The 23,051-nt window shown below is 40.0% G+C and overlaps 1 protein-coding gene across 1 annotated transcript; it reads right to left on the bottom strand.

The window, feature by feature from the left end:
• Positions 1–16,142: 16,142 nt before the first annotated feature.
• LOC116685188 (acetylcholinesterase) lies at positions 16,143–22,687 on the bottom strand. The gene is made up of 10 exons (XM_032510369.1): positions 22,525–22,687; positions 21,363–21,674; positions 20,021–20,255; positions 19,527–19,659; positions 19,286–19,437; positions 18,956–19,142; positions 18,320–18,630; positions 17,584–17,793; positions 17,327–17,484; positions 16,143–16,859 (listed from the first exon to the last, which is right to left on the bottom strand). Exons 2-10 carry the CDS (start codon positions 21,664–21,666, stop codon positions 16,765–16,767), a joined length of 1,785 nt encoding a protein of 594 aa, XP_032366260.1. The 5' UTR covers positions 21,667–21,674; positions 22,525–22,687; the 3' UTR covers positions 16,143–16,764.
• Between the last annotated feature and the right edge of the window lie 364 nt (positions 22,688–23,051).

Here is a 23,051-nt window from a genome sequence, read left to right on the forward strand (position 1 = left end):
TTTAATTGTTCTTGGATACACAGAGTTTGTTGCTAGTGCGTGTGACATGCAGGTCTGATCAATATTTCAAACTAACAAGCTGGCCCCGCTAGTCGACCACAACCTGAAATTTAGAAGAAGCAACATGCAGTCACTGTCTTTTACGTTAGAATATAAAAAAATATTGTGCAGGCCTAATAGACAATGATTACAAGATTATTTTTTTGGACCCACATTTTTTTCTCAGTTCCATACTTTGTATCTGATGACATCACACATTTGAGTTTTTACACTCTGTTTTTGGATTTGGAAGTGATGTGGATGATTTGTTAATGTTAACTAATATTTGTCAACTGTCTCAGACCATAGGAATAGCATGTGTGAATTTTAAAATGGGCATAGTTCCCCTTTAACCTCAGAACTCAAATACATTTTTAACATGTGGTCTCTTCCAATGTAGTGTCACATAACTGTTTGCTCCATTTCCTCAGACTAGTTTGTTAAAAGGTCATATTAAATCCTATGAAAATGTTCCCATAGGGGGGTTACCAAAGTCAAATCCCCACATGCTGGTTGACTCTCACATGAAAATACATAAAACACTAGCCAGATTGTTTGCTGCATGTTTATCACAGCACTGGTTGTTTTAAATACTGTATGTGTGTGTGTGTATATATATATATATATATATATATATATATATATATATATATATATATATATATATATATCACTGTTTCCTGCCCACAGACTCACAAACACATCCACACATGCAGCTGATCTGATCACTCATACAGAACTTCTGTGACTCTCCTTACCTAAGCAGCTATGCCAAGTCTCACCCACATCATCTATTTATGCCCCTCAAACCTCCCTCTCAGGTTTTTGATAAATATGTTAAGTGCACCGCAACAAAGTAAACTAATACTATAATACCATCAGCTAATTGGAAAAAGCATAAACACAAATATCCAAAATCCGAAAGATCCCTTGAGACAGTTGCGATAAGACAAGTGATGAAATGTTGTTGGAGGACAAACAATATTTGGTTTCTATTCATCTTCCCTCTTGTGTTAACCTCTCTTTTGGGCAGTGGACAGCTGGCAATTAAAAAAAAAAATTAAACGTTGAACCTTAATCAGCATTACACCAATCAGAATGGATTCTATCTTCTGTGCTAGGAAAAGTTTCAGACTAGAATGTCCTGAAATCCCAATACAAAGTTTTACTGAAATATTCCTGTGTACTACAAGTTAACAGCACTTTTGCTTGATAATGAATGTTATTCTACCCATCCAACCTGGAAGCAAAGATCTGTGCTAAAAGAGGTCAGATTATTCCCAAATTATTTTCCATCAGCGACATCTGTCCTCTGCAATGTGGAGGAGGCATCAGGGTGCACTCAGCTTTTAGGGCAAAGCTTACTGATGCTTACTGTTATAAACCTCTTTAGCCAGAGGGCCATAGGTGTGTGACAGATTGTAAACAAAGCATGACAGTCTTTTAAGAAGAGCCACAAAGGACAGTTATTACAAAACCAGAAGAGCTGCAAGTTTATGATCTTTCCAAAGATACAGACTTGGGGCTATATGGATAAAAGATTTGTCAAGCAAGATGACACAGGTGTACGAGAGAATGCTAAGGGGGAGGATATTTCAGACATATCTGTGGTCTCTACTTCCCAGAAAAGGGCAACAGCCATTGCATCATTGCATACACAAAAAACACCAAGTCACACAATCCCTTTTCACCTCTTCTTTCCTGAGAGGTTTGCCTCTTACAATTACACACTCCATTGTCAGTCACACTCACAGCGATTTGCACAGATACCAAAGAGCATACTCCTGCAGTCATACACACTTTCAAAAAGTAGACCCTCAATGCAATTCAGTGGCTTTTACTCCATGTGTTCTATTATTCCCCACTTTTTTCCCACTTTTCCACACACTTCTTTGGAAACCTTTGCTCAGGGAAACTAAATCTGTAATCAGCTTAGTCGTGTTGATGCATCAGACATTTTTAATCAGCGGTATTGAAAAGAGAGCAGCTCAACACTAAGGCGCTTGGCAAAAGCACTGCACTGAGAAGAGAAGAGGGGAAAGGATGGAGGGAAGAAGAGAGGACAGCACGTTTTTTTTTTTTTAATCTGTATGTCCTCCATTTATTGACAGGATCAAATGAAAAAATGTCTCTAAAGGGTTTGAGCGCTAAATTGCTGTTCTTTATAAAGAAATAAGTAGACTACTTCTTGGAGAGACCGATAAAAAGGACACACATTTCACGATAACATATTTTGCTGGACAATAAATTGTCCCAGAAATGATTGCGATAAACAATAATTTTGTTGCGGACTCTCAATCTTTGTTAACAAAAAATGCACTTAAATAAAAACGAAACACAATAAAAAACAAAAAATAAAAGGGAAATTAAACTGGGCCTATGCATTTTTGGCTTTAACTTGCTTTTTTTCTTGCAGGTTCCTCTATAGAGCTCCCCCTACAGCTTCAGAATAGATATTTGGCAGCTTCTATGTTTACTTGCGTCTGACTCCTCGCTCAGTCAGTCTGCCGTTTCCTTTCTCTGTTTTTCCGACAATGCTTTCCTAAGTTTCTGCTTCTTTTTTGTCGGCTCAGCCATGACGACAGTGTGAACAACTCGGAAAAACTCCATCGCTACCTTCTTAGCTGGTTCTTGAATTGGCGTATGTTTGTATTGCCGTGAAGCAATTAGTTACATCGCCAGACCTGATATCACGCAATACTTCCTGACACTGAGTCTGATAATTCGCCGGCTGAAAGTAGCCATGGTGGTTTTTCCGCTCACAGGCACTAGGGGGGATCGAGACGACCCTACTCAACAATAAAAAAGGTCATATAACCATTCCAATGACTCCAAAGCTGTTCCCTTTAAAAAACACAAACAACCAAAACAATAAATAAAATAGATGTAAACAAAATTGCAATTAAAAATTAATAAACATTAGGCAGAGAGACATAAAGAATGCCAAAGAGATGAAGCAGATGCCTCCACAGGCCACATGCAAAAAGCTTTTTAAAAATAATTTCTCCAGCATAAAGCTTTGTTCAAATAAAGCGAAAGTGAATTGCAGTCCATGCCCAGAGCAGGGTGTGCACCAAGGGCGAGAGAGAGAGAGCGTGTATTCGTCAAAATGCCAGCTTCTCAACAATACTAAAGGGCAGTATCTCTTTAGCAATGAAGCGATCTACACTGTCTGTGAGTGCACAACGTTTTGCATTATCCTGTTTTACTTTGTTTGTCGACTACATGCCCCAGTGATTGTGTACTGTCGGGAAGACGGAGGCGGCCCATCTGTTGTAATTCTTTTTCCAGCTAGGAAAACTGCACCGAATGATTGAGTTTTAGGTTTACATTACATTTACATCTAGGTGCATGTGCATGTTTGTTTTGTTGCCATGTTTAGTTGTTACTGTTTTACAACAAATGCAACATACCGGCTCACTTAGGTTAAGTGGTTCACCACGGACATTCAGTATGAATCCGAAGTGCTCCCACACTCCAGCTGTCGCGCTTGGCTTTAAAACCAATTCCACCTTTTTTTCTTTCTTTTTTCAGTCCTCTAACTCTCAGCTAGTGTTTTCTCCTTACACAGCTCTTTTGCTGCACTCTGTGGTACGCTACGCCAGGAGTCCCGCCTCCCCACACAGAGATCATGCGGCTGACAAGTAACTAGAGGGCTCACTCCTTGTTACGCTAAGGAACCAAGAAGAGTCATCCTGTCTCTTTGGTAGAGAGAGAGAGAGAGAGAGAGAGAGAGAGAGAGAGAGAGAGAGAGATGAGGAAAACAAAGAAGCATGCAAATGGAAATTATCGCGGCCAGAAAAATGATCAACCTAATTTTTATTTATCGTGCAATTAATTGATTTATTGTCTATTCCAACAGGCTTACACATTTGTTTTAAAAGAGGGAGAGTGATTGTAAAATGACACTTTAATCAACCAAGTTTACCTTGAAATTAACCTGTTAATGGGTGAATCAGGTGCGTGGAGATATAGCTTTTCTGTATTGATGCTTAAACAAAAAAGAATTGAGACTTGATTATAAGCTACTTGTGACTGGTTGTTTACTTAATTGCCTGATTCCTTTCTTATTCTCTAAGTGAGATGAATGGAAGTTCCTGTCTTTTTAAGGTGATAGTGAGCATGTGTTAGGGTCTTAATATGTTGTGCTTGCATTTTTAGATATACTCCCATGCAGAGTGAAAAGAAAATATTTAAAATCATCCCCTAATCCCTAGCACCAATTTAAAATTTTATTGCATATACAAAAACATACTCCTTTGAAGCAAGGAGAGCGAGACAAGCAAATGCCTCGTTGCATTGTAAATGCAGAAGGAGGTTAGGATCACCACAGCTAAACAGCTTCTCTCCAGCTTCAAACATCTCTGGGATCCAATTTTTCTCTTAGAGCAAATTATTCAGCACTGAAGCTATTTTTGACATTTCACACAGCATCATACATTTCTTCCAGTCACAAACTGTTTACAAGTTGGCTCAATTTTACTTGAAAAAGTTGAACTAATAATTAAGAGGGAAACAAAGGAGGAAGTCCGGTGACGTCGTATAAAGAGGGTGTTGGATGGATCAAATAAACAGCACTTGTACCCGCAGGTCGCTGTTCGTGTTCTGTGTGAAACCAAAAGTCAACGATGACTTACTTTAACTTAGGTGCTTTACACAACCCACTACAGGTTGATCCTAAAGCATGATTCTAAACTGTATAGTATACAGTATTGGTAAGGGATTAAGGGGTGGAACAATATCCCTGTTAATGTATTTTATGCTGTGGTATGTGGATCAATGGATTAAATATGACAGCATACCACCAACAAAAATCCAACTCCAATCCATCATTTACTGAAAGGGAGGTTATATTAATCAGCTCATGCATTAACTTAAAAACTAATAGCAGCTTTCTGAACAACTACGTTGATACTGTACTGTGTAGATAAAACAAGGCCCAGTGCTCACTTATTTGTCTCTACCTAGATGTTCAAAACCATGAAAAAGAAGTCAAGCTGGCTTTAGCCGAAGCATCTACAATAGAGCTGCATAAAGCTGCAAAGAGGAGAATGAACGGAGGTGGCTATTAAAAAGAAATGACACAAAGAAAATCAAATTTCAGATGTATGACGCATGACTATTATTCAAAATCTGATTCACCTCCTCATAACATCTTGTAGCATCCTCCTATTCTCCTCAAGCCTGCAGTTTGTCCTTTTTTTGTGGGCACTCCTGGTCTCTCTCAATGGTTCTCCTCCATTTAAAATCCTTAAGTGGTCATTAAAACTATCTATTTCTGTCCTACACATCAGAACACAGTTTACATGGGATGAACTTGGACTTGCACAGCAGACTACTAGGAACCAACATGGTGGTCTAATCATGCCATTATCACATCGTCTGACGTCATCCGGTTTGTCCTGAAGTGCATTGCACCCACAGTAAATCCAAACAGGCAACAATTGTGTGTGAAAGTCTTCCTGTCTGTAGACTTGGGGTTCTGTAACCAAGCCAGTTACTGGACAGTAGGAGTGTTGACAAATATGATTATCTGGATATGCACAGATAATTTGTGCATTAATATTTGCCTCCACCTCTTCCGATCTGTCACCCGTTTGACACAATGTACCACAAATGTCACAGCACACCTACCCAGTGTCATAACAGTCAAGTCTGAATGCACATACTTCATGCACAACTTGCTACAATCAGCTGAACTCTTTTTATTGGTGTCCGGCTCACCAATGTCCATCAAGGATAGATGTCCATGACCTTTTTTTCTGAATTCATATAAAAACTGAGGTCCACATAAGTTCTGATCTTGGCTCATTATCATCAGATTCTTACATTTTTTTCTATATCAAAAGTAATCGAGGTGGATTTTGTCTCTACAGCAAGAACTGCTAGCAGCACTTCCCATGATGCAGTTTTGCCAGAATGTCAACAAATAAGATATAGTTTAAAACATGTGTGTGTAACTAATCAAAACACTTTTAATTAGTTGGAATAAATGGTATTGAGTCGATGCAAAATCTACTCAGACAATTGTGAGTTAAATTTATTCTCAGTTTAGTTTATTCTGTTGTTTCTTGTAAACCTTTTTATAAATCCCCGGCCAGAAACGCATTCTGGTCAGAGAAAATTCTACGGCTTCTTGTGAAATTCTGTCTCCACATAGCAGTGAACAAAACTCATCTGAACCAGCCACTAATATGGACCTCAGAGAATGTTTTGTTCAACTCTTACAATAAAGATTAAAGAGACTAAACGTGGGCCTACCATATAGGTTAAAATATGTTCAACTGATACTGAAATACTGTGTGTGTATGCATGACAATTGTACACTATTATTACTATCTCAATATCCTCATGAATCCTCAGATTTCAGCACCACTGGGTACCACTGTCCCCACTTAAATGAGTTCGCAAGCCGGAAAATACCACCAAAACCTTCATCTACAAATAGACACTTTTGGTATATATTACCAAAGGGGCCCCTGTTGTTACAACCTACATAATGCTACATTATCCTACATGACAAGATGGCATAAGGAAGAGGGCATGTGAATGTCCATGTAGGGATGAAGGAGAAATTTAAGTGTATGCTTTAGAAAATTTTACTTTCTGTATTTGACATACTCTTCTCCTCCTGGCCATTACTTGGACTCAGTGAGGTTAGTGTACCTCGCATGTATAACACCATCACATCACAATTGAAGAAAACCAAAAACAATGGCCAATACTACTAAGATCTGGGGTACTAATAGACGTTTATCTCCGGATGATACGTTTTTTAACTATAGTCAATGGGAAACATTTAGTCTCTCCAATCTGAGATTTTAGTATGTCATGTGTGTGACTGGATTTTTGTATTGAAACTAAACTTCCCTGAAATGCAATTTTAACTGTTCTGCAAACCAACCCCTCATGTCCTTTTTAATTATCTCTCTGGCATGGAAACTAACTCACTGACCCACATACACACAAACACTTTCAAGGGAAAAAGATTATACCAATTCACCATTAAATCAGTTTTAAGTACGTCTTATTGTTATTAAGTCAGCTGTCAATTTAGCACAATCCAGTTTGTCATTTTAAACGTGAACTTTCAGTCAAATTCCTTCCATACTTCACAACCCGCTTAAAATTTCTTCCAAAACTCATACTCAGTCCTGGAAAACCCAAAACCTAAACACAGATTAAATAAGATGGAGATACATTATATAAATTCCCCTAAAGAGAGGAAGGAAATAAACACTTATATGGTCAATTGTTAGATGTAAACTGTAGAAATGACACATCCACCTTGGGTTAGATGCTCCATCCTGTAGCCTGCATATGTATACTTTACAAAACAAGCTTGATAGCACTATTATCCTGTGGGAGATTGCAACCCAGCACAGCGCTACAATATTATTTTATATTATATGATTTGTGAATCTTGATCATTGAGGGTGAATGAGTGTGCGAAGAATGCACATAATTGTTGTTACAGAAGGAAGTAAGGTAATGGAAATCAGGCAATTAAGATGCTTGACGTTGCTTTCTGACAAGGTTGTGTTTATATTTGCCTCTCCACGCCTAAAAATGATCCCCATGCCCCATGATAAACCATAAAGTGAGCATAAAATGATTTAAAGAAAAGCATTTCCGAGACCTTTTTCAATTTTCATGGAATGATGCTATTATATTTCTTCGCTTCCAGTCATCAGTGGCCTGATGAAAGCCGGCTGCCTTTCCTTGTATCGTTCAGTGTCACCAAATCCCTTCTCATTTAGAAAGCCCCTCTCTGTGTGTTCCTTTACCATATATTTCCCCTCTGTCTTTCTCTCCAGACTTTTGTGTTTATTTTTTTCGCTCTGCTGTTGTAGTCCAAATATCTCTTCCACCTCCCGCTGTCATTTTTTTGCCCTTCCACATCACCGCAGCCTATGCCAATCTCTGCCAGTACCTCATGTTTCTTTCTCTCTTTTTCTTTAGCTGTCTGGATTTGTCCTTCCCTTAATCGCTTGTCTTTTTTGAATGATGGGTGTCTCTGTTTCAACTGACAGCCGAGGTCAGACTCATTCTCGTTTTGCCATGGTGTCAAATTGTGTTTTCTGGTTAACTCCGGAGGATGTCTGAAATGCTTCTTCTCATGGGATTAACCTGTAGAGCAATCATTTTTCATGGCCTTGGCTACATGTCCTGACAAAACCCTTAAGGTGATTTAAGTATTTTGCCCAAATAAACAGGTGATAGGATTAGAGATAGGGTGAGATGCACATTCAGTGAGAATCTCGGAGTAAGACCCAGGACTAGGTGGAGAGATTATATCTCCAACCTGGCCTGGGAACGCCTCGGGATCCCCCAGTCGTAGCTGGTTGGTTGATGTAGCTTGGGAAAGGGAAGTTTGGGGTCCCCTGCTGGAGCGGCTGCCCCCACAACCCGACACCGGATAAGCGGATGAAGATGGATGGATGGATGGATGGATTGATAAACAGGTGATCGAAGTGAATTGTTAAGAAAAAGAAGGTTTCTGTCTAAAGCGGTTTTGAAAGGGTTTGGAAGGAGTTTTAGTGGCACCTGTATGTATTTGTCCTGCAGCGACGTGATCCAAGCTGTTTATTATAAATATACACGTCCATGAAATCAAATCAGTTGTGTTGCAACTTTTTTATTGTTGGTTGCTGTTGAAATGATTGAAAAAATACCAAGTCCCTGCATCCAGTATGTTTTTTATTAATTTTGCATTTGAGTTTCACAGTTGAAAATAACATCTCATCATTTTGAACAGTGAGCTATTTTTCTTGAATAAAATGATTAAACACAATAAATGTGTGATTATATTACATTATTTTTATAATCCTTACCAAAACAATGACATTGATACACATGCACATCAAGTTTCCATACAAAGAATAAATGTGCCTCCCATCTACCCCATTCAAATTCAAATATTTCCCTTCTATTGTATTTGACACTAAATGTCTGCCACGTCCCTCTAGAATCTTGTTATCATTTTTTTTCCATTTTCATGTCTTTATATCTCTCTCTGCACTCATTATTTCATTAAGTTGGACCAGAAATCATCAACAAACTTTTAAACTTATCAGCCAAAGTATTCAACAACACTGACCAGCCTACACCACCACTTTCTCTACAAGAATGGTAAAAAACAGCCACACTTTATAATAACCATCCCTAATAAATGGTCAACAATGAAATGATAATTAGTAATGCATGTTATTTACATTTATAACAGTTTATTGTAACAAACATCATAACATTTATATATTTTAATTATAGTTTGATTACCAAATGACTTGTAAACCTTTAAGACATTTGTCTGGCTATTATGAAGTTGCAACTGATGATTATAATACCTTGTTAATGGTTAATACATATTTTCTAAAGCATCTATAAACATTATTTAGATCAATTATCAGTGCACATTTATCATCTCTTTTATAGATCCCCCCCAAAAAAATTAAATGGGGCTAAATCAATGTCACTTGATGCTTTATGAACAACTTATCATTATTTAACTAATTAAGCATGAGTTGCAAATTAATAACAGCCATGCAAATAATGTTCTTAGATGCTTTACAGAACAATTATTAAACATTGTCAAAGTATTAAAAAACTATCTAAATGTATCCATTATATGTTTTTATATTACACTAAACTAATGGTACAATAACATGAATTAGAACATTGCTAATAGTTAACATTATGAAATCACTTATTCATTGTGAAATGGTACTATTAAGTAAAGTTTAATTAACTTTCAATTTACAATTGTAAATCCTTGAAAACTCCCTAAACATTTCTGCTACATTTGAAACAAACATCTTTTCTTTTGTCTGCTCTGTCTTGACTATGCCTGGGGGTTGGTAATAGTCATTTCACACGGCACATAGTGGGAGGTGGTGCCCTCCTAATTCATGAAGCTGTCACTGTCATGTACATTAATCACAGCTCACCCATATTATCTGTCAAAGTGTCATGTCTGAGAACTAAACTGTGGCACGGACATGAATCAAAACAACTAACCTCCAGTAAAGCATATGTTCGAAAAAAAAATATTTGTATATAATTTGTTGATATAGTTTTCTCAAGGGCAATGACACAGGGGCTGTAGAGCTGAACAGAGTGAATACAGTTTGGGAGTTCTTCCTATATTACTGTTATTGTTTCCAAATGTATTAATAATTACATACTGCTGGTATAAGCATCAAAGATGTCCAGCACTTCTGTATGTGTCTACTTGTCAAAAAATATAATTAAATGAATACAATGACTTTTTTTTTGTTATTTTAGATGGGTTTCTGAGAATAGAACTGCTGTGGCCACGTGACTGTCACTCCACCCCGTATTGCACCTGTCCGCCTTCTGCGGCACATGGCAAGTCACCAAAATACAGAACAGATACAGCCAAGGACAAAAACCCTGCTGTCCCACAGCATCATTCCCAGTTGAGGAGCAATGAAAAAAGAGTTGTCCCTTTTTTGATCTTATATTTTTTTTAACGTTTCCTGATCCCTGTGGTCATGACAAGTGAGGATCATCACCTTGACTTAACATAGTAAAGATGCTCAGCAGGGACTGAAAGATCTCCTGTACTGTACCTTCAAAGAATTCCTTATAGTTTATTACAAATATCCCCTCTGTCTTCTTTTTTCTTTGTAGTTCTTCTCCCTGTGTCTCTCTTACCCTCCCTCTTGCTCCACCTCACTGTCTTTATCTTCATCCATTATGGATGAGGTGCATGGAAGACAATGTAATTCTCTTTGGAAAATACCAAACGTTTTCGGAAACGAGGGTGCTGTGATGTCACTGCTAATGCTAACTATCGTGTCAACAGACCACATTTGCCAGGTATACACCATCCATAACTTTCCTCCTCTCAGTGTGTATCTTACTTTACATCCTTTCCCTTAACACAGGCACATACACCACATCCCGTAAGCAGTGGTCAGGAGTCATCCTACATTGGTCACTGTAAAAGGTCAAATAGAAATGAGCATTCTTAACTTATTGTGTATGTTTGTTGGTATTTGTTTTAGTGGTAGATGGCTGTGGTGGGGAAAAGCATGTAAAGATCCAAACACATTAGGACAAAAATAAATTGCTTGGCATGTAACCACTACAGGTTGATTTTAGCAGAGAAAACACATTTTTACTTGTAACAATTGATAGATAATGTATCAATATATGAGTCATGTAAAAGGTCTTTGCACTCTTCCCCACTCACACCCACTGCACACCAGATGCTTATACAATGTAATTACCTTTTTATCAGAGGATTTTAAATAACATTCAAGGTCATTCATCCAGAGCGGTTCATTTCTTTACAACATCTCCTTAGCTTTTTGTATCAACATGCTGACCTTTGCTCGGCGACACTGTTTATTATCACATTACTGTCTTCTATGACAGAATTAGGAATAATAACAGAGCATGCTAAACTGTGAAACACTTCCGACAGCAAAAATACATAATGTTCTAGTGCTGCACGATTATGGCCAAAATGATAATCATGTTTAATTTGATTAATATTGAGATCACCATTAATTATCACGATTATTTGTAGATTTCAACCAAAATAAATTGTATTGTCACATAGGCAATGTATACTTGCTTTCACATCCATATTGTGCTACATTCCTCTAATGTTGAAGTTGTATGTTGTACATGCATACAGCTGCAACACATGGAAATGAAAATTATCTGAAATAAATAGCCAAGGATATATTTAAAAAAAATGTATCTCTGAGAAAGATCCTTCACTTGTTTTAAAAAAAAACTGATTAAGAGAGCTAGGGAGAGAAGGGGAGTGCACTGGACTCATGCTAGGCCTACTCACAAAGTGACAGTTACACAAGTTGTGTATATGAAATGTCTGTATCGTCACTGCGATGCATTTTTATAAACTATGATATTCTGGCCATGGGTCACATCTCTCGCCCAGGTCCAGCAGGCTCCGTCTCACACGCTCTACCAACGGAAGATAGTTGCATTCAATAACTTCTTCTGTTTTTTTTCGCCGTAGCGGCCACGATAGCAGAGTTACCAGCGTAAACACTGGTACAAATACAGGTTTGCTTCTCATGCTTAACTATATACAGCTGTGTTAATAGCAATTAAAACTGTGGACAAAAGTCAGCAGTGTGGACCAACGCTGTGTCTCTTTGTGTTGCTGGGAGCCGTAATAGAGTGAATGGGGGAGGGGCAGCGCGGAGAGTAAGAGGAGAGAGAGTAGAGGAGAGATACTAACACAGGCACGGCTTTACAGAAGAAATGGGTCATGTATTACAACATTAAACCATCAATATAAACAACATTGCTTTGTTTGTGGAAAGGCAGCAGACGCGAGGACATTAGGTGCACGCGTGCGACCTAGGAAAAATGTTAGTTGCACTCTAGAGCCCTGTGAGCTAACAGACACTAACTAGCACTGGTCACTGCTGTTGTGTGAACAACAACACAGACGGGACAAAATGTTGCATTTACTGGTAAAATTGTAAACCTTGTGACCGAGGTATGAATGACTGCCATCTGTTGTGGAATTTTCTTATCTCTCTCACGTTACTCTGTCCTCCGTGACTGTCTACTTTTTTATTTTTTTATTTCCACACCAGGTATGTGTGTGTGTGTGTGTGTGTGTGTGTGTGTGTGTGTGTGTGGCAAGAGGACACAGGGAGAGGGGCGGGGGGCGCGGGGCAGCGGACGTAAAAAAAAAAAAATCTCAGATGGCAGAGACGCAACGGGAGTTGCATTTAAACCAAGCAGCATGTCTGAAACCCACGTTCCCCAGAAATCTACTGGTTACTATGTAAGTACTACAAACCAAAGTTAAAAACAAACCTGATGCTGAAGAAACCCTAAACGTTAACGGAACAGATCCGCAGACCCGACTGCCTGCCTGACGGAGCGGGAGCGCGAGAGCGAGCGAGCGAGAGAGAGAGAGAAAGAGAGAGAGGGAGAGAGGGAGCGCATTTCTCCGTGTTCTGTGTGTGTGTGATTGACCCGAGCGGGTTTGTAGGCGGGGGGGGCGCTGTGAACATCACAGAACGCTGCACGGCCAGTTGAGGAGTTGTATTCAATCCGAGCACGGATATTGACTCCTACTCGGATAATACTTGTACTCGCAAAAGTGCTTTATCCGTACCGGATACTCGTTTCAGCCGGATACTCGGATCACCCCTAGTGGTTTACGGAGCGGTAGATTGGCCTTGCAAAAAAAAAACGTTCTATGAAATGACACATTTAAAATATCACTCAATCACACAAATTTGATCGTGGGAAGTCAAAATCGTGATCGTGATTAAAATTTGATTAATTGTGTAGCCCTATATTGTTCCTCTAGTACTAATGGCAGCTTTGACATTTTTTGACACTGACACTACAAAACACTGGTGTTTACATACGGCTCTCAGTTGTTTAAATCATGTGTGAACGATAAATATGACCATTGACAGTGCACTTATAGGGTTTCACCCCTCAAAAGGCACAAACAAAATTACATTTTATAGGTACGACTGCATTCAAAAGAGTTTACTTCTGCAAGAAGACACTAAACTGATAATAGAATGTAAAGAAGAAAAATAAGCTATTGATTGAAATAAGCTGTTGACTGTCCATCTTCAGTTAAACTACAGAATTTCAACTGTAATAAAAACATATTCCAGTTTTTCTATTTGCCTGTTTTTAATACTCAAACAGAAATATAAATTTTTCCCGTCCTTCCTTCATAAAAACGATATATAATAAACACGTGTACAACAATTGTAATTTCCCTCATTGTGGATCAATAAACAGATTAAAAATTAAATTAAAAAAAAACTTAGAGGAAGTGTTGTGAGCGGTGGGAGCAGGTGATTGTGAATGAGACTCAGGTGTGCGTGCTCAGCTGGCTTCAGCAGGAGGGAGAGTGAGGAAAAAAGAAAACAACAGGGACAAACAGGGTAGGCAAACACAAAACCGTCGATGATTCGTGGAGGGTCCTGCCACTGGCACGGAGAGAGGGCTGGTGGAGCCGAGAAACGTGGAAGAGTGGGTGGATCTTGAGATGAGGCGGGAGCCTAAGTCTGACAGCTGTGGGGTTCAGGACAGCCTCGGCAGTGAATGGACCCACTAACCGGGGAGTGAGCTTCTTGGAGGAGGTCTGCAGCTGGAGGTCCTGGGAGGAAAACCACACCCTCTGGCCTGGCTGGTAGACGAGTGCCAGTCTTCGGTGGCAATTGACCAGGAGTTTATTTTTTATTATTGGGAAGCTGTGCATTGAAGTGCTGCCCTGGCCTCCCTCCAAGCACTTTGACACCGCCGAAGGTGAGCCTGGACCGATGGGATTGCCACCAGGTCAGGGAAAAGCGGAGGCTGGAACCCCATAGCACACATAAACGGGGACATCCTATTAGCCGTGCTGGAAAGAGAGTTGTGCGCGTACTCAACCCAAGAAAGGTGGACACTCCGCGTAGAAGTCATACGGTACGCCACACACCTAAAAGCTGCCCCCAGATCCTGGTTGACCCGCTCAGTCTGTCCATTGGTCTGAGGATGGTAACCTCAGGACAAGCTGACTGTAGCGCCGAGGGCTTGGCAGAAAGATTTCCAGACTTGTGAGGTGAACTGCAGTCCCCGGTCGGAGAAGATGTTCTGGGGTATCCCGTGGAGGCGGAAGACTTGGTCAACCAGTAAGCGGCCGGTTTCCATGGACGTGGGCAGCTTAGGCAGAGGGATGAAGTGGACAGATTTGAAGAACCGGTCAACCATGGTGAGTATGACGGTGTTGCCTTGGGAGTTGGGTAGACCGGTAACAAAATCCAGGGTGATGTGGAACCAGGGCCGACCGGGGACCTGAAGGTGGTATAGCAGACCGGTGGGCGGCTGGTGGCTTGGCTTGGCGCACACCTCAAACGGCATCTGACGAGGAGATGCCTTTTGTCTCGTCAGAGCGGAAGGTCACTGGCTACCTACTAAACACCAGTGCACATTGCACGAGAAAGCCCTCGCACGTCCCAGCACACCATAGAATTTGTCAGACGAGGAGACAGGTGATTCAAAGGGAGTCGGTGGAGCCAAATTAACCAAGGAGAGGTGAAGAGCAGAAGCGAACCGAGCGGGGTTACCAGAGGAGAAAAGCAGGGGGGAGTGTACGGATGGCACAGCCGCCAGACCTCCTCAGACAGGAAGCGAAGCACCACGGCCATAGCGGGTATAGCCGAGGCAGGCTTGTCAAGCAATGCTCCTTGGGAGGCCATGGTGACAGATAAGTCTGGAGGCAGGAAAGCCGAGGGGGCGGGGGGCAGGGGTGAGCCGGCTGAGTCCATGGTGGCTTGATTGTTCTGATAATAGAAGAACAGAAGGACTCAAACGCATGAGTCACCAAAATAAAAACCATACATTTTTAAAGAAGGAGAAAGGAAGTGGGGAAGTAGACGCCAGGGACCGGGATGCAGAGAACGGGAAGCTGGGTAAGTCTCGTGAAGTGAGGATACCCTGAGAATTGGGAGACATGGGAGGAAAAGCGTAGGAAAGCCGGGAGCGTGGAGTCAAGTAGGAGACATGGGAACTGGGAGCAAAGACGGAGATGGAAGCAGGGTGCCGTGGGAGGAGGACCGAGAGGGAAAGCCAGCTGACGGAGGCAGAAACACGAGTGGAGAAAACAAGAGGAGGTAAGTACATGAAAACACAGAGAAACTAAATGCACGAGGAACGTAGCTTGTAGCGAGTTTCACCAGCATGACTGGAGCAACGATCTAGCAAAGATGGGTTGAAGAGCCAGGGTTGATATACTGTTGATTGGAGATGGAAGGCAGGTGTGAGCGGCGGGAGCAGGTGATTGTGAGTGAGACTCAGGTGTGCGTGCTCAGCTGGCTTCAGCAGGAGGGAGAGTGAAGAAAAAAAGAAAACAGCAGGGACAAACAGGGCAGGCTAACACAAAACTCAGATAGAAAAATAGTAAACAAAACAAATGCTCATGGCCAGCCGGACCCCAACCATGACAAGAAGTAAGAACAAGTGGGTTTGTTTGTGTATTTAAAGAATCAGTTAATGCTTATCAGACAAATATAAATCAGTCAACATAATACATAAAACCTTATTAAATCAAAGAATACCCCATGTTTCTATTAACGTTATATCCAAATCTTTAATGTTTGTTACATGGTCTTTGCTGAGCAATACAATAGACAACAAAGCCAGACCATCCGTCATTGTCTGTGTAATGACGTAGTCTACTAGACATGAAAGTGGTAATAGATTTTACTTGACAACAAGGAAATAACGTGTTTTCTGCAGCTTGAAATTGAATTTGTGTAATTCAAGCTTCAAAATCTGACTGTTTTGAGTCCCCCGTGTAATATTCAGAAACTGATCTCAGATTTGTCCAATACGAGTACACTCCAACATTTCAGTCAGTCTGCATTTTAATGTAAGCACCATTTATATGCACACTTTTGAAAGAAAAACATAAACAAATGGAAGAAAATTGCAGCTGTACTTTTATCAGAACAGACCAGGACAGTTATCATCAATAAAATTCACATCATAACATAAGCCACTATTTGGTTTACGTGCATGGTACAATACCAGTAACTGCAAAAGAAAAGGTACTGCTTCCCTCATTAGGACCATTCACATTTTATACAATTCAGTAGGCCAATCTCAACATGTTTTAAATAACAGTAAAGACCAAACCACAATATGTTATGTAAACTGTTGTATATGGCTGTATTGAACATAGGTCTCATCACTCTATCAATATATTAAAGTCATAACTAATAGAATGATCAGGAAGGTGTAATTACATTGGAGTATGAGCCCATTTGCTTTAACACAAGACAGAAGATCTTCTGTGGAGAAAGAGGCAGACAGAAAGACTTTTATGTTGTGATATTTCACAATAGGATTGTTGAATTTAGTTACTATTATTTTCATGTTAAATTCCTGTCACTTTTAATAAAATTGATCTAAAATACGGTATGGTATTGTGTGCGTGCGTGCGTGCGTGCGTATGTACGTGTGTGAGAATAATGACCTCAGTGGAGAGGTGTATGAGTATTATTCACCCTGTGTGTGATCAGTGTTCAGTGAAGTGATGACTGACCCTCCTCTACTCCCACTCAGACCTTCAGAACTGTGCTGAATTGGAAGGGTGCAAGTCAGGATACAAATCTCCTCCACATGCTAAACCAGGCAAAACGCCTCCCTGGCAGAGACTGACTCAACACCTCCTACTCTAATAACTATATAGAGTTCTTTGTGGATGTGTGCGATAGATGGATAGAAGCATGGATAGATGGATTGATGGACGTCTTACCTGATACTTTTTGTACTTTTGGCATTAATTTGTTCCAGAGGTGACACTTGTTAGCTTTCATCATCTTTTTTTGTTCTGGGTGGTTATAGTTCAGAGTGACATACGCTTGTTGCTCAGGGGTGAACGCTGGCCAGTTAGCTCCATCAATGCCTGGATTACTGACAAAAACAAAAGCCAATTTAAGACAATTCCACACTGCCATGAGGGTCCCTAAAAGATTTGAGTGACTGATTGGCTAATAATCTGATAATGCATACCCTGTACGGGCAAAGTTGGCCCAGTGTTTCATAAACTTCTTGGTCATGTTCACCTCATTCTTCGTGTATCCCAGGGATACATTCAGAGGCATTCCAAAGACAAATTCTATCTCATAGCCGTGCATAACGCCCATCCATTCTGGCCAAGGATTGACGGAAGAGCGGTGGTCAAATAAATAAAGGAAAGCCTTACCACCACGTTGTGAGTACCTGGAGAGTAATGACAATATTAAACTATGTTTGCACTGCTAAGTCAGGTTAAGTAAAGAAAATAAAACACAAACCTATAAAACAACCACAAGAAATTAGAATTTACATGTGGTCCTATTGATTGGGGCCCAAACCATCCACTTGGATAAGGCACTGTTCAGCAGTACATGAAAACAGCCCCTTTTTTATTTGGATTATAGTTGTGCATTGATGAAGCGAGGGTGCCAATGAAAAGAGCCCTGGGAAAAAATAAATAATTGTACGATTGTTCTGTAACCAAGACAAGGCTCAACTTGTCAATAACATACATATACAAATGCACATTTCCGGTAAATTACTTTTGTGAAGTCAACAATGATTGCCAGGGAGATGACTTTCCAGAGTTGTAACATTATGTCTCGTAATACTATAAACCACTGTGCAGCATTTTGGCAAGTTTAAATATGCAATATGTAGGGTGGTGCATGAAGACAATGGGCCAGACAAGGCTGAGAATCTACCATTGCAACTCAGAATTGCTCTTTACCTCTTAGCAAACTCTAGCACAGGACAAACAAATTGTTGGTCTCCAACCAGACTTCCCAGCGAGTCACGATTTTTCATCCTGTTATTCTCATCTGTCCAGTCAGTGTACTCGAAAATGGCTGCATCTCTTGTGACATCACTTGCACGTGCCATTGAAATCGCCACTCCTTTCAGGAACTCATTCCTGGTGATAAGGCTCTGACCAGTGATGTTGAATCCAGGCATTCCATAAACTAAGAAGTAGGTCCCTTCATCCTTGTTTAGGCCAAATAGGACCTCTGTCTTTGGGAGGATACCGGTGCTAAGCAACACCTGCAGGGAAAAATAAACAGGTAGCTGGTGTTTGTGATGCAACAGGTTTTTCATTTTTTGTCAAATAATACTGTGATAATTGCCCAATGAGCTTAGTTTTGAAATCAGCTGAAATCAGGATACAGCTAGTCAATGTTTCTCCTAACCTTGCTACTTGTAGCCAGGTTACATAAGAGAAAGATTATCAACTAAATATAAGTATGCATTTTCATGTGCAGCAACCTGGAAAAATAGTAATTCAATTGAATATAGTATTTCAAATGCACAAGGCACATTCATACATTGGTGTATACACACATACCCACACACACATGCTTACACCTACTTCGACTTTATCTGGTATGAAGTCCCCATCAACATGAGGGACAAAGGGTGTCGCTAAGATTGTAGGATGTATTAAAACGTCGAATTGCTTCATTGAGATTTTCAGAGGATCAGCCAGCTGCAGACAAGCTTCCATATCAGCTGGAGGAGACGTTGGACACCCTAGTAACGTCACCAGCTTCATGGACCTGGATGTTAGCATAGAAAGGTACCAAGTCAATTGGTGAAAGGACAAATGATGACAAATATGAGGGAGAATGAGACACATTTTAAACACATATTTGTGAAAACTGAAACGATTTAAGCAGTTGACTGAATTGATACACCCTACCTGCGCCAGGTTTCAGTCTGGCTGATAATGGCCCAGGGTGCATTAGGAGAGCCACTCTGCATCACAGCCCTTTGAAAAAGACCGTGGCTGCCTGGGGAGAGCAGGTGGAAGCCTACAGATGCTGAACCAGCGCTCTCCCCAAACAGAGTCACCTGGAAACAAAATTCAACAGGTTGTTTTTATTGTTAACACTACAATTTAAACTAATGTTGTTATCTGATTTTAGATGAAAACATTTTACCTTTGCAGAATCACCTCCAAATGCAGCTATATTGTTGACTACCCATTGGAGGGCCAAGCGCTGGTCCAGCAGGCCTACATTGTTCTGGATGTTCTTGCTGTCAGGAATAGATAGGAAACCAAAAGCTCCAAGTCTGTAACAGATGAGCACAAGAATGAGAAAAGACGTTAACAGCATTTAACAGAAGATAATTCCACCTACTCTTGAAAATTTCACATTCCTTCTAAATGAGTAAAGAGAAGAGTATCACACATAGGGGTAAGGACTTTGCTGTTTCCAAACACCTTTGCTCGCTTTTTGCACCTAAACCACCTGCCATTTTTTTTAATGACCTTCTACAACTTCCAATGTGGGAAGGAATCCACTGTCACACCAAGTACGTAAAGAACAGAACCTAATCCAAGATGTTCCTCTTATTGCTAATTTCCAATTAGTTACAGTTACATACAGTAAATATGTCCACTATTTTTTGTTGAATTTACTTCAGTTCTTACCTGTAATTCATTGATACTACAACAACACTTTCAGATTTACTCAAGAAGCGACCATCATAAATGTCTAGAGAGGACGTTCCTTGAGTGAACCCGCCTCCGTAGATCCAGACAAGGACAGGAGCAAGAGGTGGGGGCATAGGCTGGGTTTTGTTAAAACGTGGGGACCAGACGTTTAGGTACAGACAGTCCTCACTCACAGGAGTGTTTGGGTTCCACATTTCTGCACCTTTGAACCCTGGAAAAGAAATTACAATATTGCATCGATGTCAGGAAGGACTGATTGGGACTGTAGTCTAGCAATTGCTACATGCTCTTATCTTTGCTCCCTCATAAAGGTAAACATGCTTAAGTTAATGTTCAACTTCATTATGACACTTGCAAGCAGTATTTTTAAGTTAGAAATGAACTTATATAGCTCTCAAACGGTTACAAAAGCAGTACACAAATAAATGAATCCCATTGGTCCAAAGCAGAAAAAGAAGTCAAACATCAATGCCTCCTGTCCATGTCTATCTGTGTTGTCATATCTATATTTGGAGTATTTTTTTCTGTACATATGACTAGCACTGGATCTAGCTGGCTTCGAAACAACCCTGACAGGTGGCGGTCTATAAATAGCTTTGAATCCATGACCCAGCTATATATCCATGACCCAGCCCAGAGAGAGAGAGAGAGTCATAGTGATGTCATTAGATATGTCATTAGCTTTATTTAGGGTTCAGGCTTAGAAATTTAAAATATATAACAAAAAGCATGCCCTACAAAACAGGGGAGGAGCAGTTTAAGACGAGTGAGCATTTACCAGGCAGGGACAGTGGGGCAAAGAGACACTATGGAAGGTCAACTGCTTGAGGGACAAATTTTGTTGACAATAGTAATGATTGTGCTTACCTTGGACCCTATTCTTCTTACCACATTTCATTAGCCCATGCTAAGAGTTTAACACGTTTAACACAATGGGTGCTGTTTATGTCCATGCACACTGTGCCACACTATGTTAAAATTCTATGCTACTTACTTTGTTTTGCATTGAAAAAAAACAAGATTCTAGAAAATAAATATTTAACCACAATACAATAACTTGTGTGCAGAAGATATGGATGTTGTTTGTGAAAGGAATACATGCTGCTGCACAAATTGTTTTTGCATACAATTAAAAATATTTTTTGACTTTATGGGCTCTGTCTAGTCCAAGTGAGACATCAAGCAATGGCTGACATTTCAGACAGGTGTTTTTAATCTCTGGACATCTTTTTGGCAGGGATGTAACTCACAACACATTGAATAATTCCCAGTACATGTTTACAGCACTGTATACAGTAGATTTATGCATGTGTGCTACCTGGAAAGGCTGTATCCGGCAACTGGTGGCAGGAATTTGGGAATTTGGTGGCATCCCTCACCCCTTCCCATCTTTCTACTGGCTCTGGTGCTCTGAATCTCAGTTTCCCCAGAGGTGGTTTACCATAAGGAATTCCCAAAAATGCTCTAACATCACCACCCTGCCCTGGAAGCAACTTTCCTTGAACTTGTCCATGCCTGGTGTTTATTACAAGGTCATCTTGGATGCTGGATAATACAGTCAGGAAATTAGGCAACAGAAGAAGAAGAAGGGCAAAGCCATTGTACAGAGATACTGTTGCCATGGACAATCCTAGGGAAAAGAAAACAATACGAAAAAACACAACAAAAAGACAAACACTTATTTAGTCATCTTTTTATATGAAAATGTAGCTTATTAGATAGAAATATAACATTAAATAACGAATAGGCCTATACAAATTTATTCAGCCAGCACACCACAGATAGTCTTAACTCTTTCACTAAGAAGTTATACTGTTTCACAGGTTTCTCCTTTTCAAGCTGTTTGATAAAGTACTTGAGTGAGTGAATTTGAGTGTTTTCATAACTACTGAAATTAACACTTTATTTTTAACCCATGTCAGGGTAGTTTGGGGTGCTGTTAAAAACTAATCCCGTTCATTAGCCTACATTTTTAACAGTAGCTTATAGTATAGCATACTATAGTAGTGCCTAAACCAGCTGGCCGATTGGTTAACTACATTCAACCTACATATTTGGTAAAGCAAACTGTGGATCAAAGTTCTTCAAATAAATAATGATACAGTAATATTGTAGAATATAACAGAATGGCGGGTGTATTTGAAAGCGAAAGAGAGAGCGATAAGGCTGGTCATTCCCGCAGCAAATGTGTCACTCTAATAGCGTCTTAATATAGTCCGCAAATAACACCGTTAGCGAATATAAAGTTGTAAGTGACTGCACGCGCGCAGCTGTCTCGTGGAGGCGCTTTTACTTTCAAAAGGCACATACTGAACAATTAACGACCATCCAGAAAAAAGCCACGCTCAGATTTAATAGGGAGACGCACGCATAGAGAGACGCGCAGACTCAAAGATCCTTCAAACTCCTTAAAAAAACAGCAACCATTTCTTGATAGTGAATGTACAAATACCAAATTATAAATAACCTTAGTGACGTACCTTGTCAGTTAGCAGTTTGTGTATCGCTGGAGTGAACGAGGACAAAGCTTTGATGGGATGAAGATGGCGTGGACACACATGCAACCCTTCTGTCCAGTCTCTGCCGGGCTGGTCCTGTGCGTCACCTACAACTACAACTGCAACAACAGCAGCAACTAGTATGGGCAACGCTGTACATTCACTCTAAATAACTAAATGGCACTATTAATAAAACAAAATCAAAAATAATAATTATGTCTTCAGGCATGCAATATCTGAACTCTAACCTATATATTCAACACTAAAAGTCACCAGTCAGATGCATTGTCTGTTGATCGGTGCAGTACACATAACCTTTAGTATCAGTGCAACAATTAAATACAAGTCAATTTACTGGATTCAAAATCCAATGTAAATAAAAATATGTTAGCATTATAAGCAAAAATGGAAACTTTAAAAACTTAAAGTTCTGAAAAAAAATGGCCCCTGTAACAGTAATATCATTGTACTGTAAATTCTTTTATAATACTGGTAATACTAATGCATCT

The sequence above is a fragment of the Etheostoma spectabile genome, chromosome 3 (genome assembly GCF_008692095.1).
Source record: "Etheostoma spectabile isolate EspeVRDwgs_2016 chromosome 3, UIUC_Espe_1.0, whole genome shotgun sequence".
Taxonomy (NCBI): domain Eukaryota; kingdom Metazoa; phylum Chordata; class Actinopteri; order Perciformes; family Percidae; genus Etheostoma; species Etheostoma spectabile.

Bases quoted from the DNA above. Each gene is read 5' to 3' on its own strand.
- LOC116685188 (XM_032510369.1), bottom strand. From the start codon at position 21,666: ATGGCAACAGTATCTCTGTACAATGGCTTTGCCCTTCTTCTTCTTCTG. The intron at 17,485-17,583 runs GTATGCATTATC...TGTTTTTGTCAG, and splicing joins GCCAACTTTGCCCGTACAGG to TAATCCAGGCATTGATGGAG. The intron at 16,860-17,326 runs GTAAGACGTCCA...CTTTCTCCACAG, and splicing joins AAAAGTACAAAAAGTATCAG to AAGATCTTCTGTCTTGTGTT.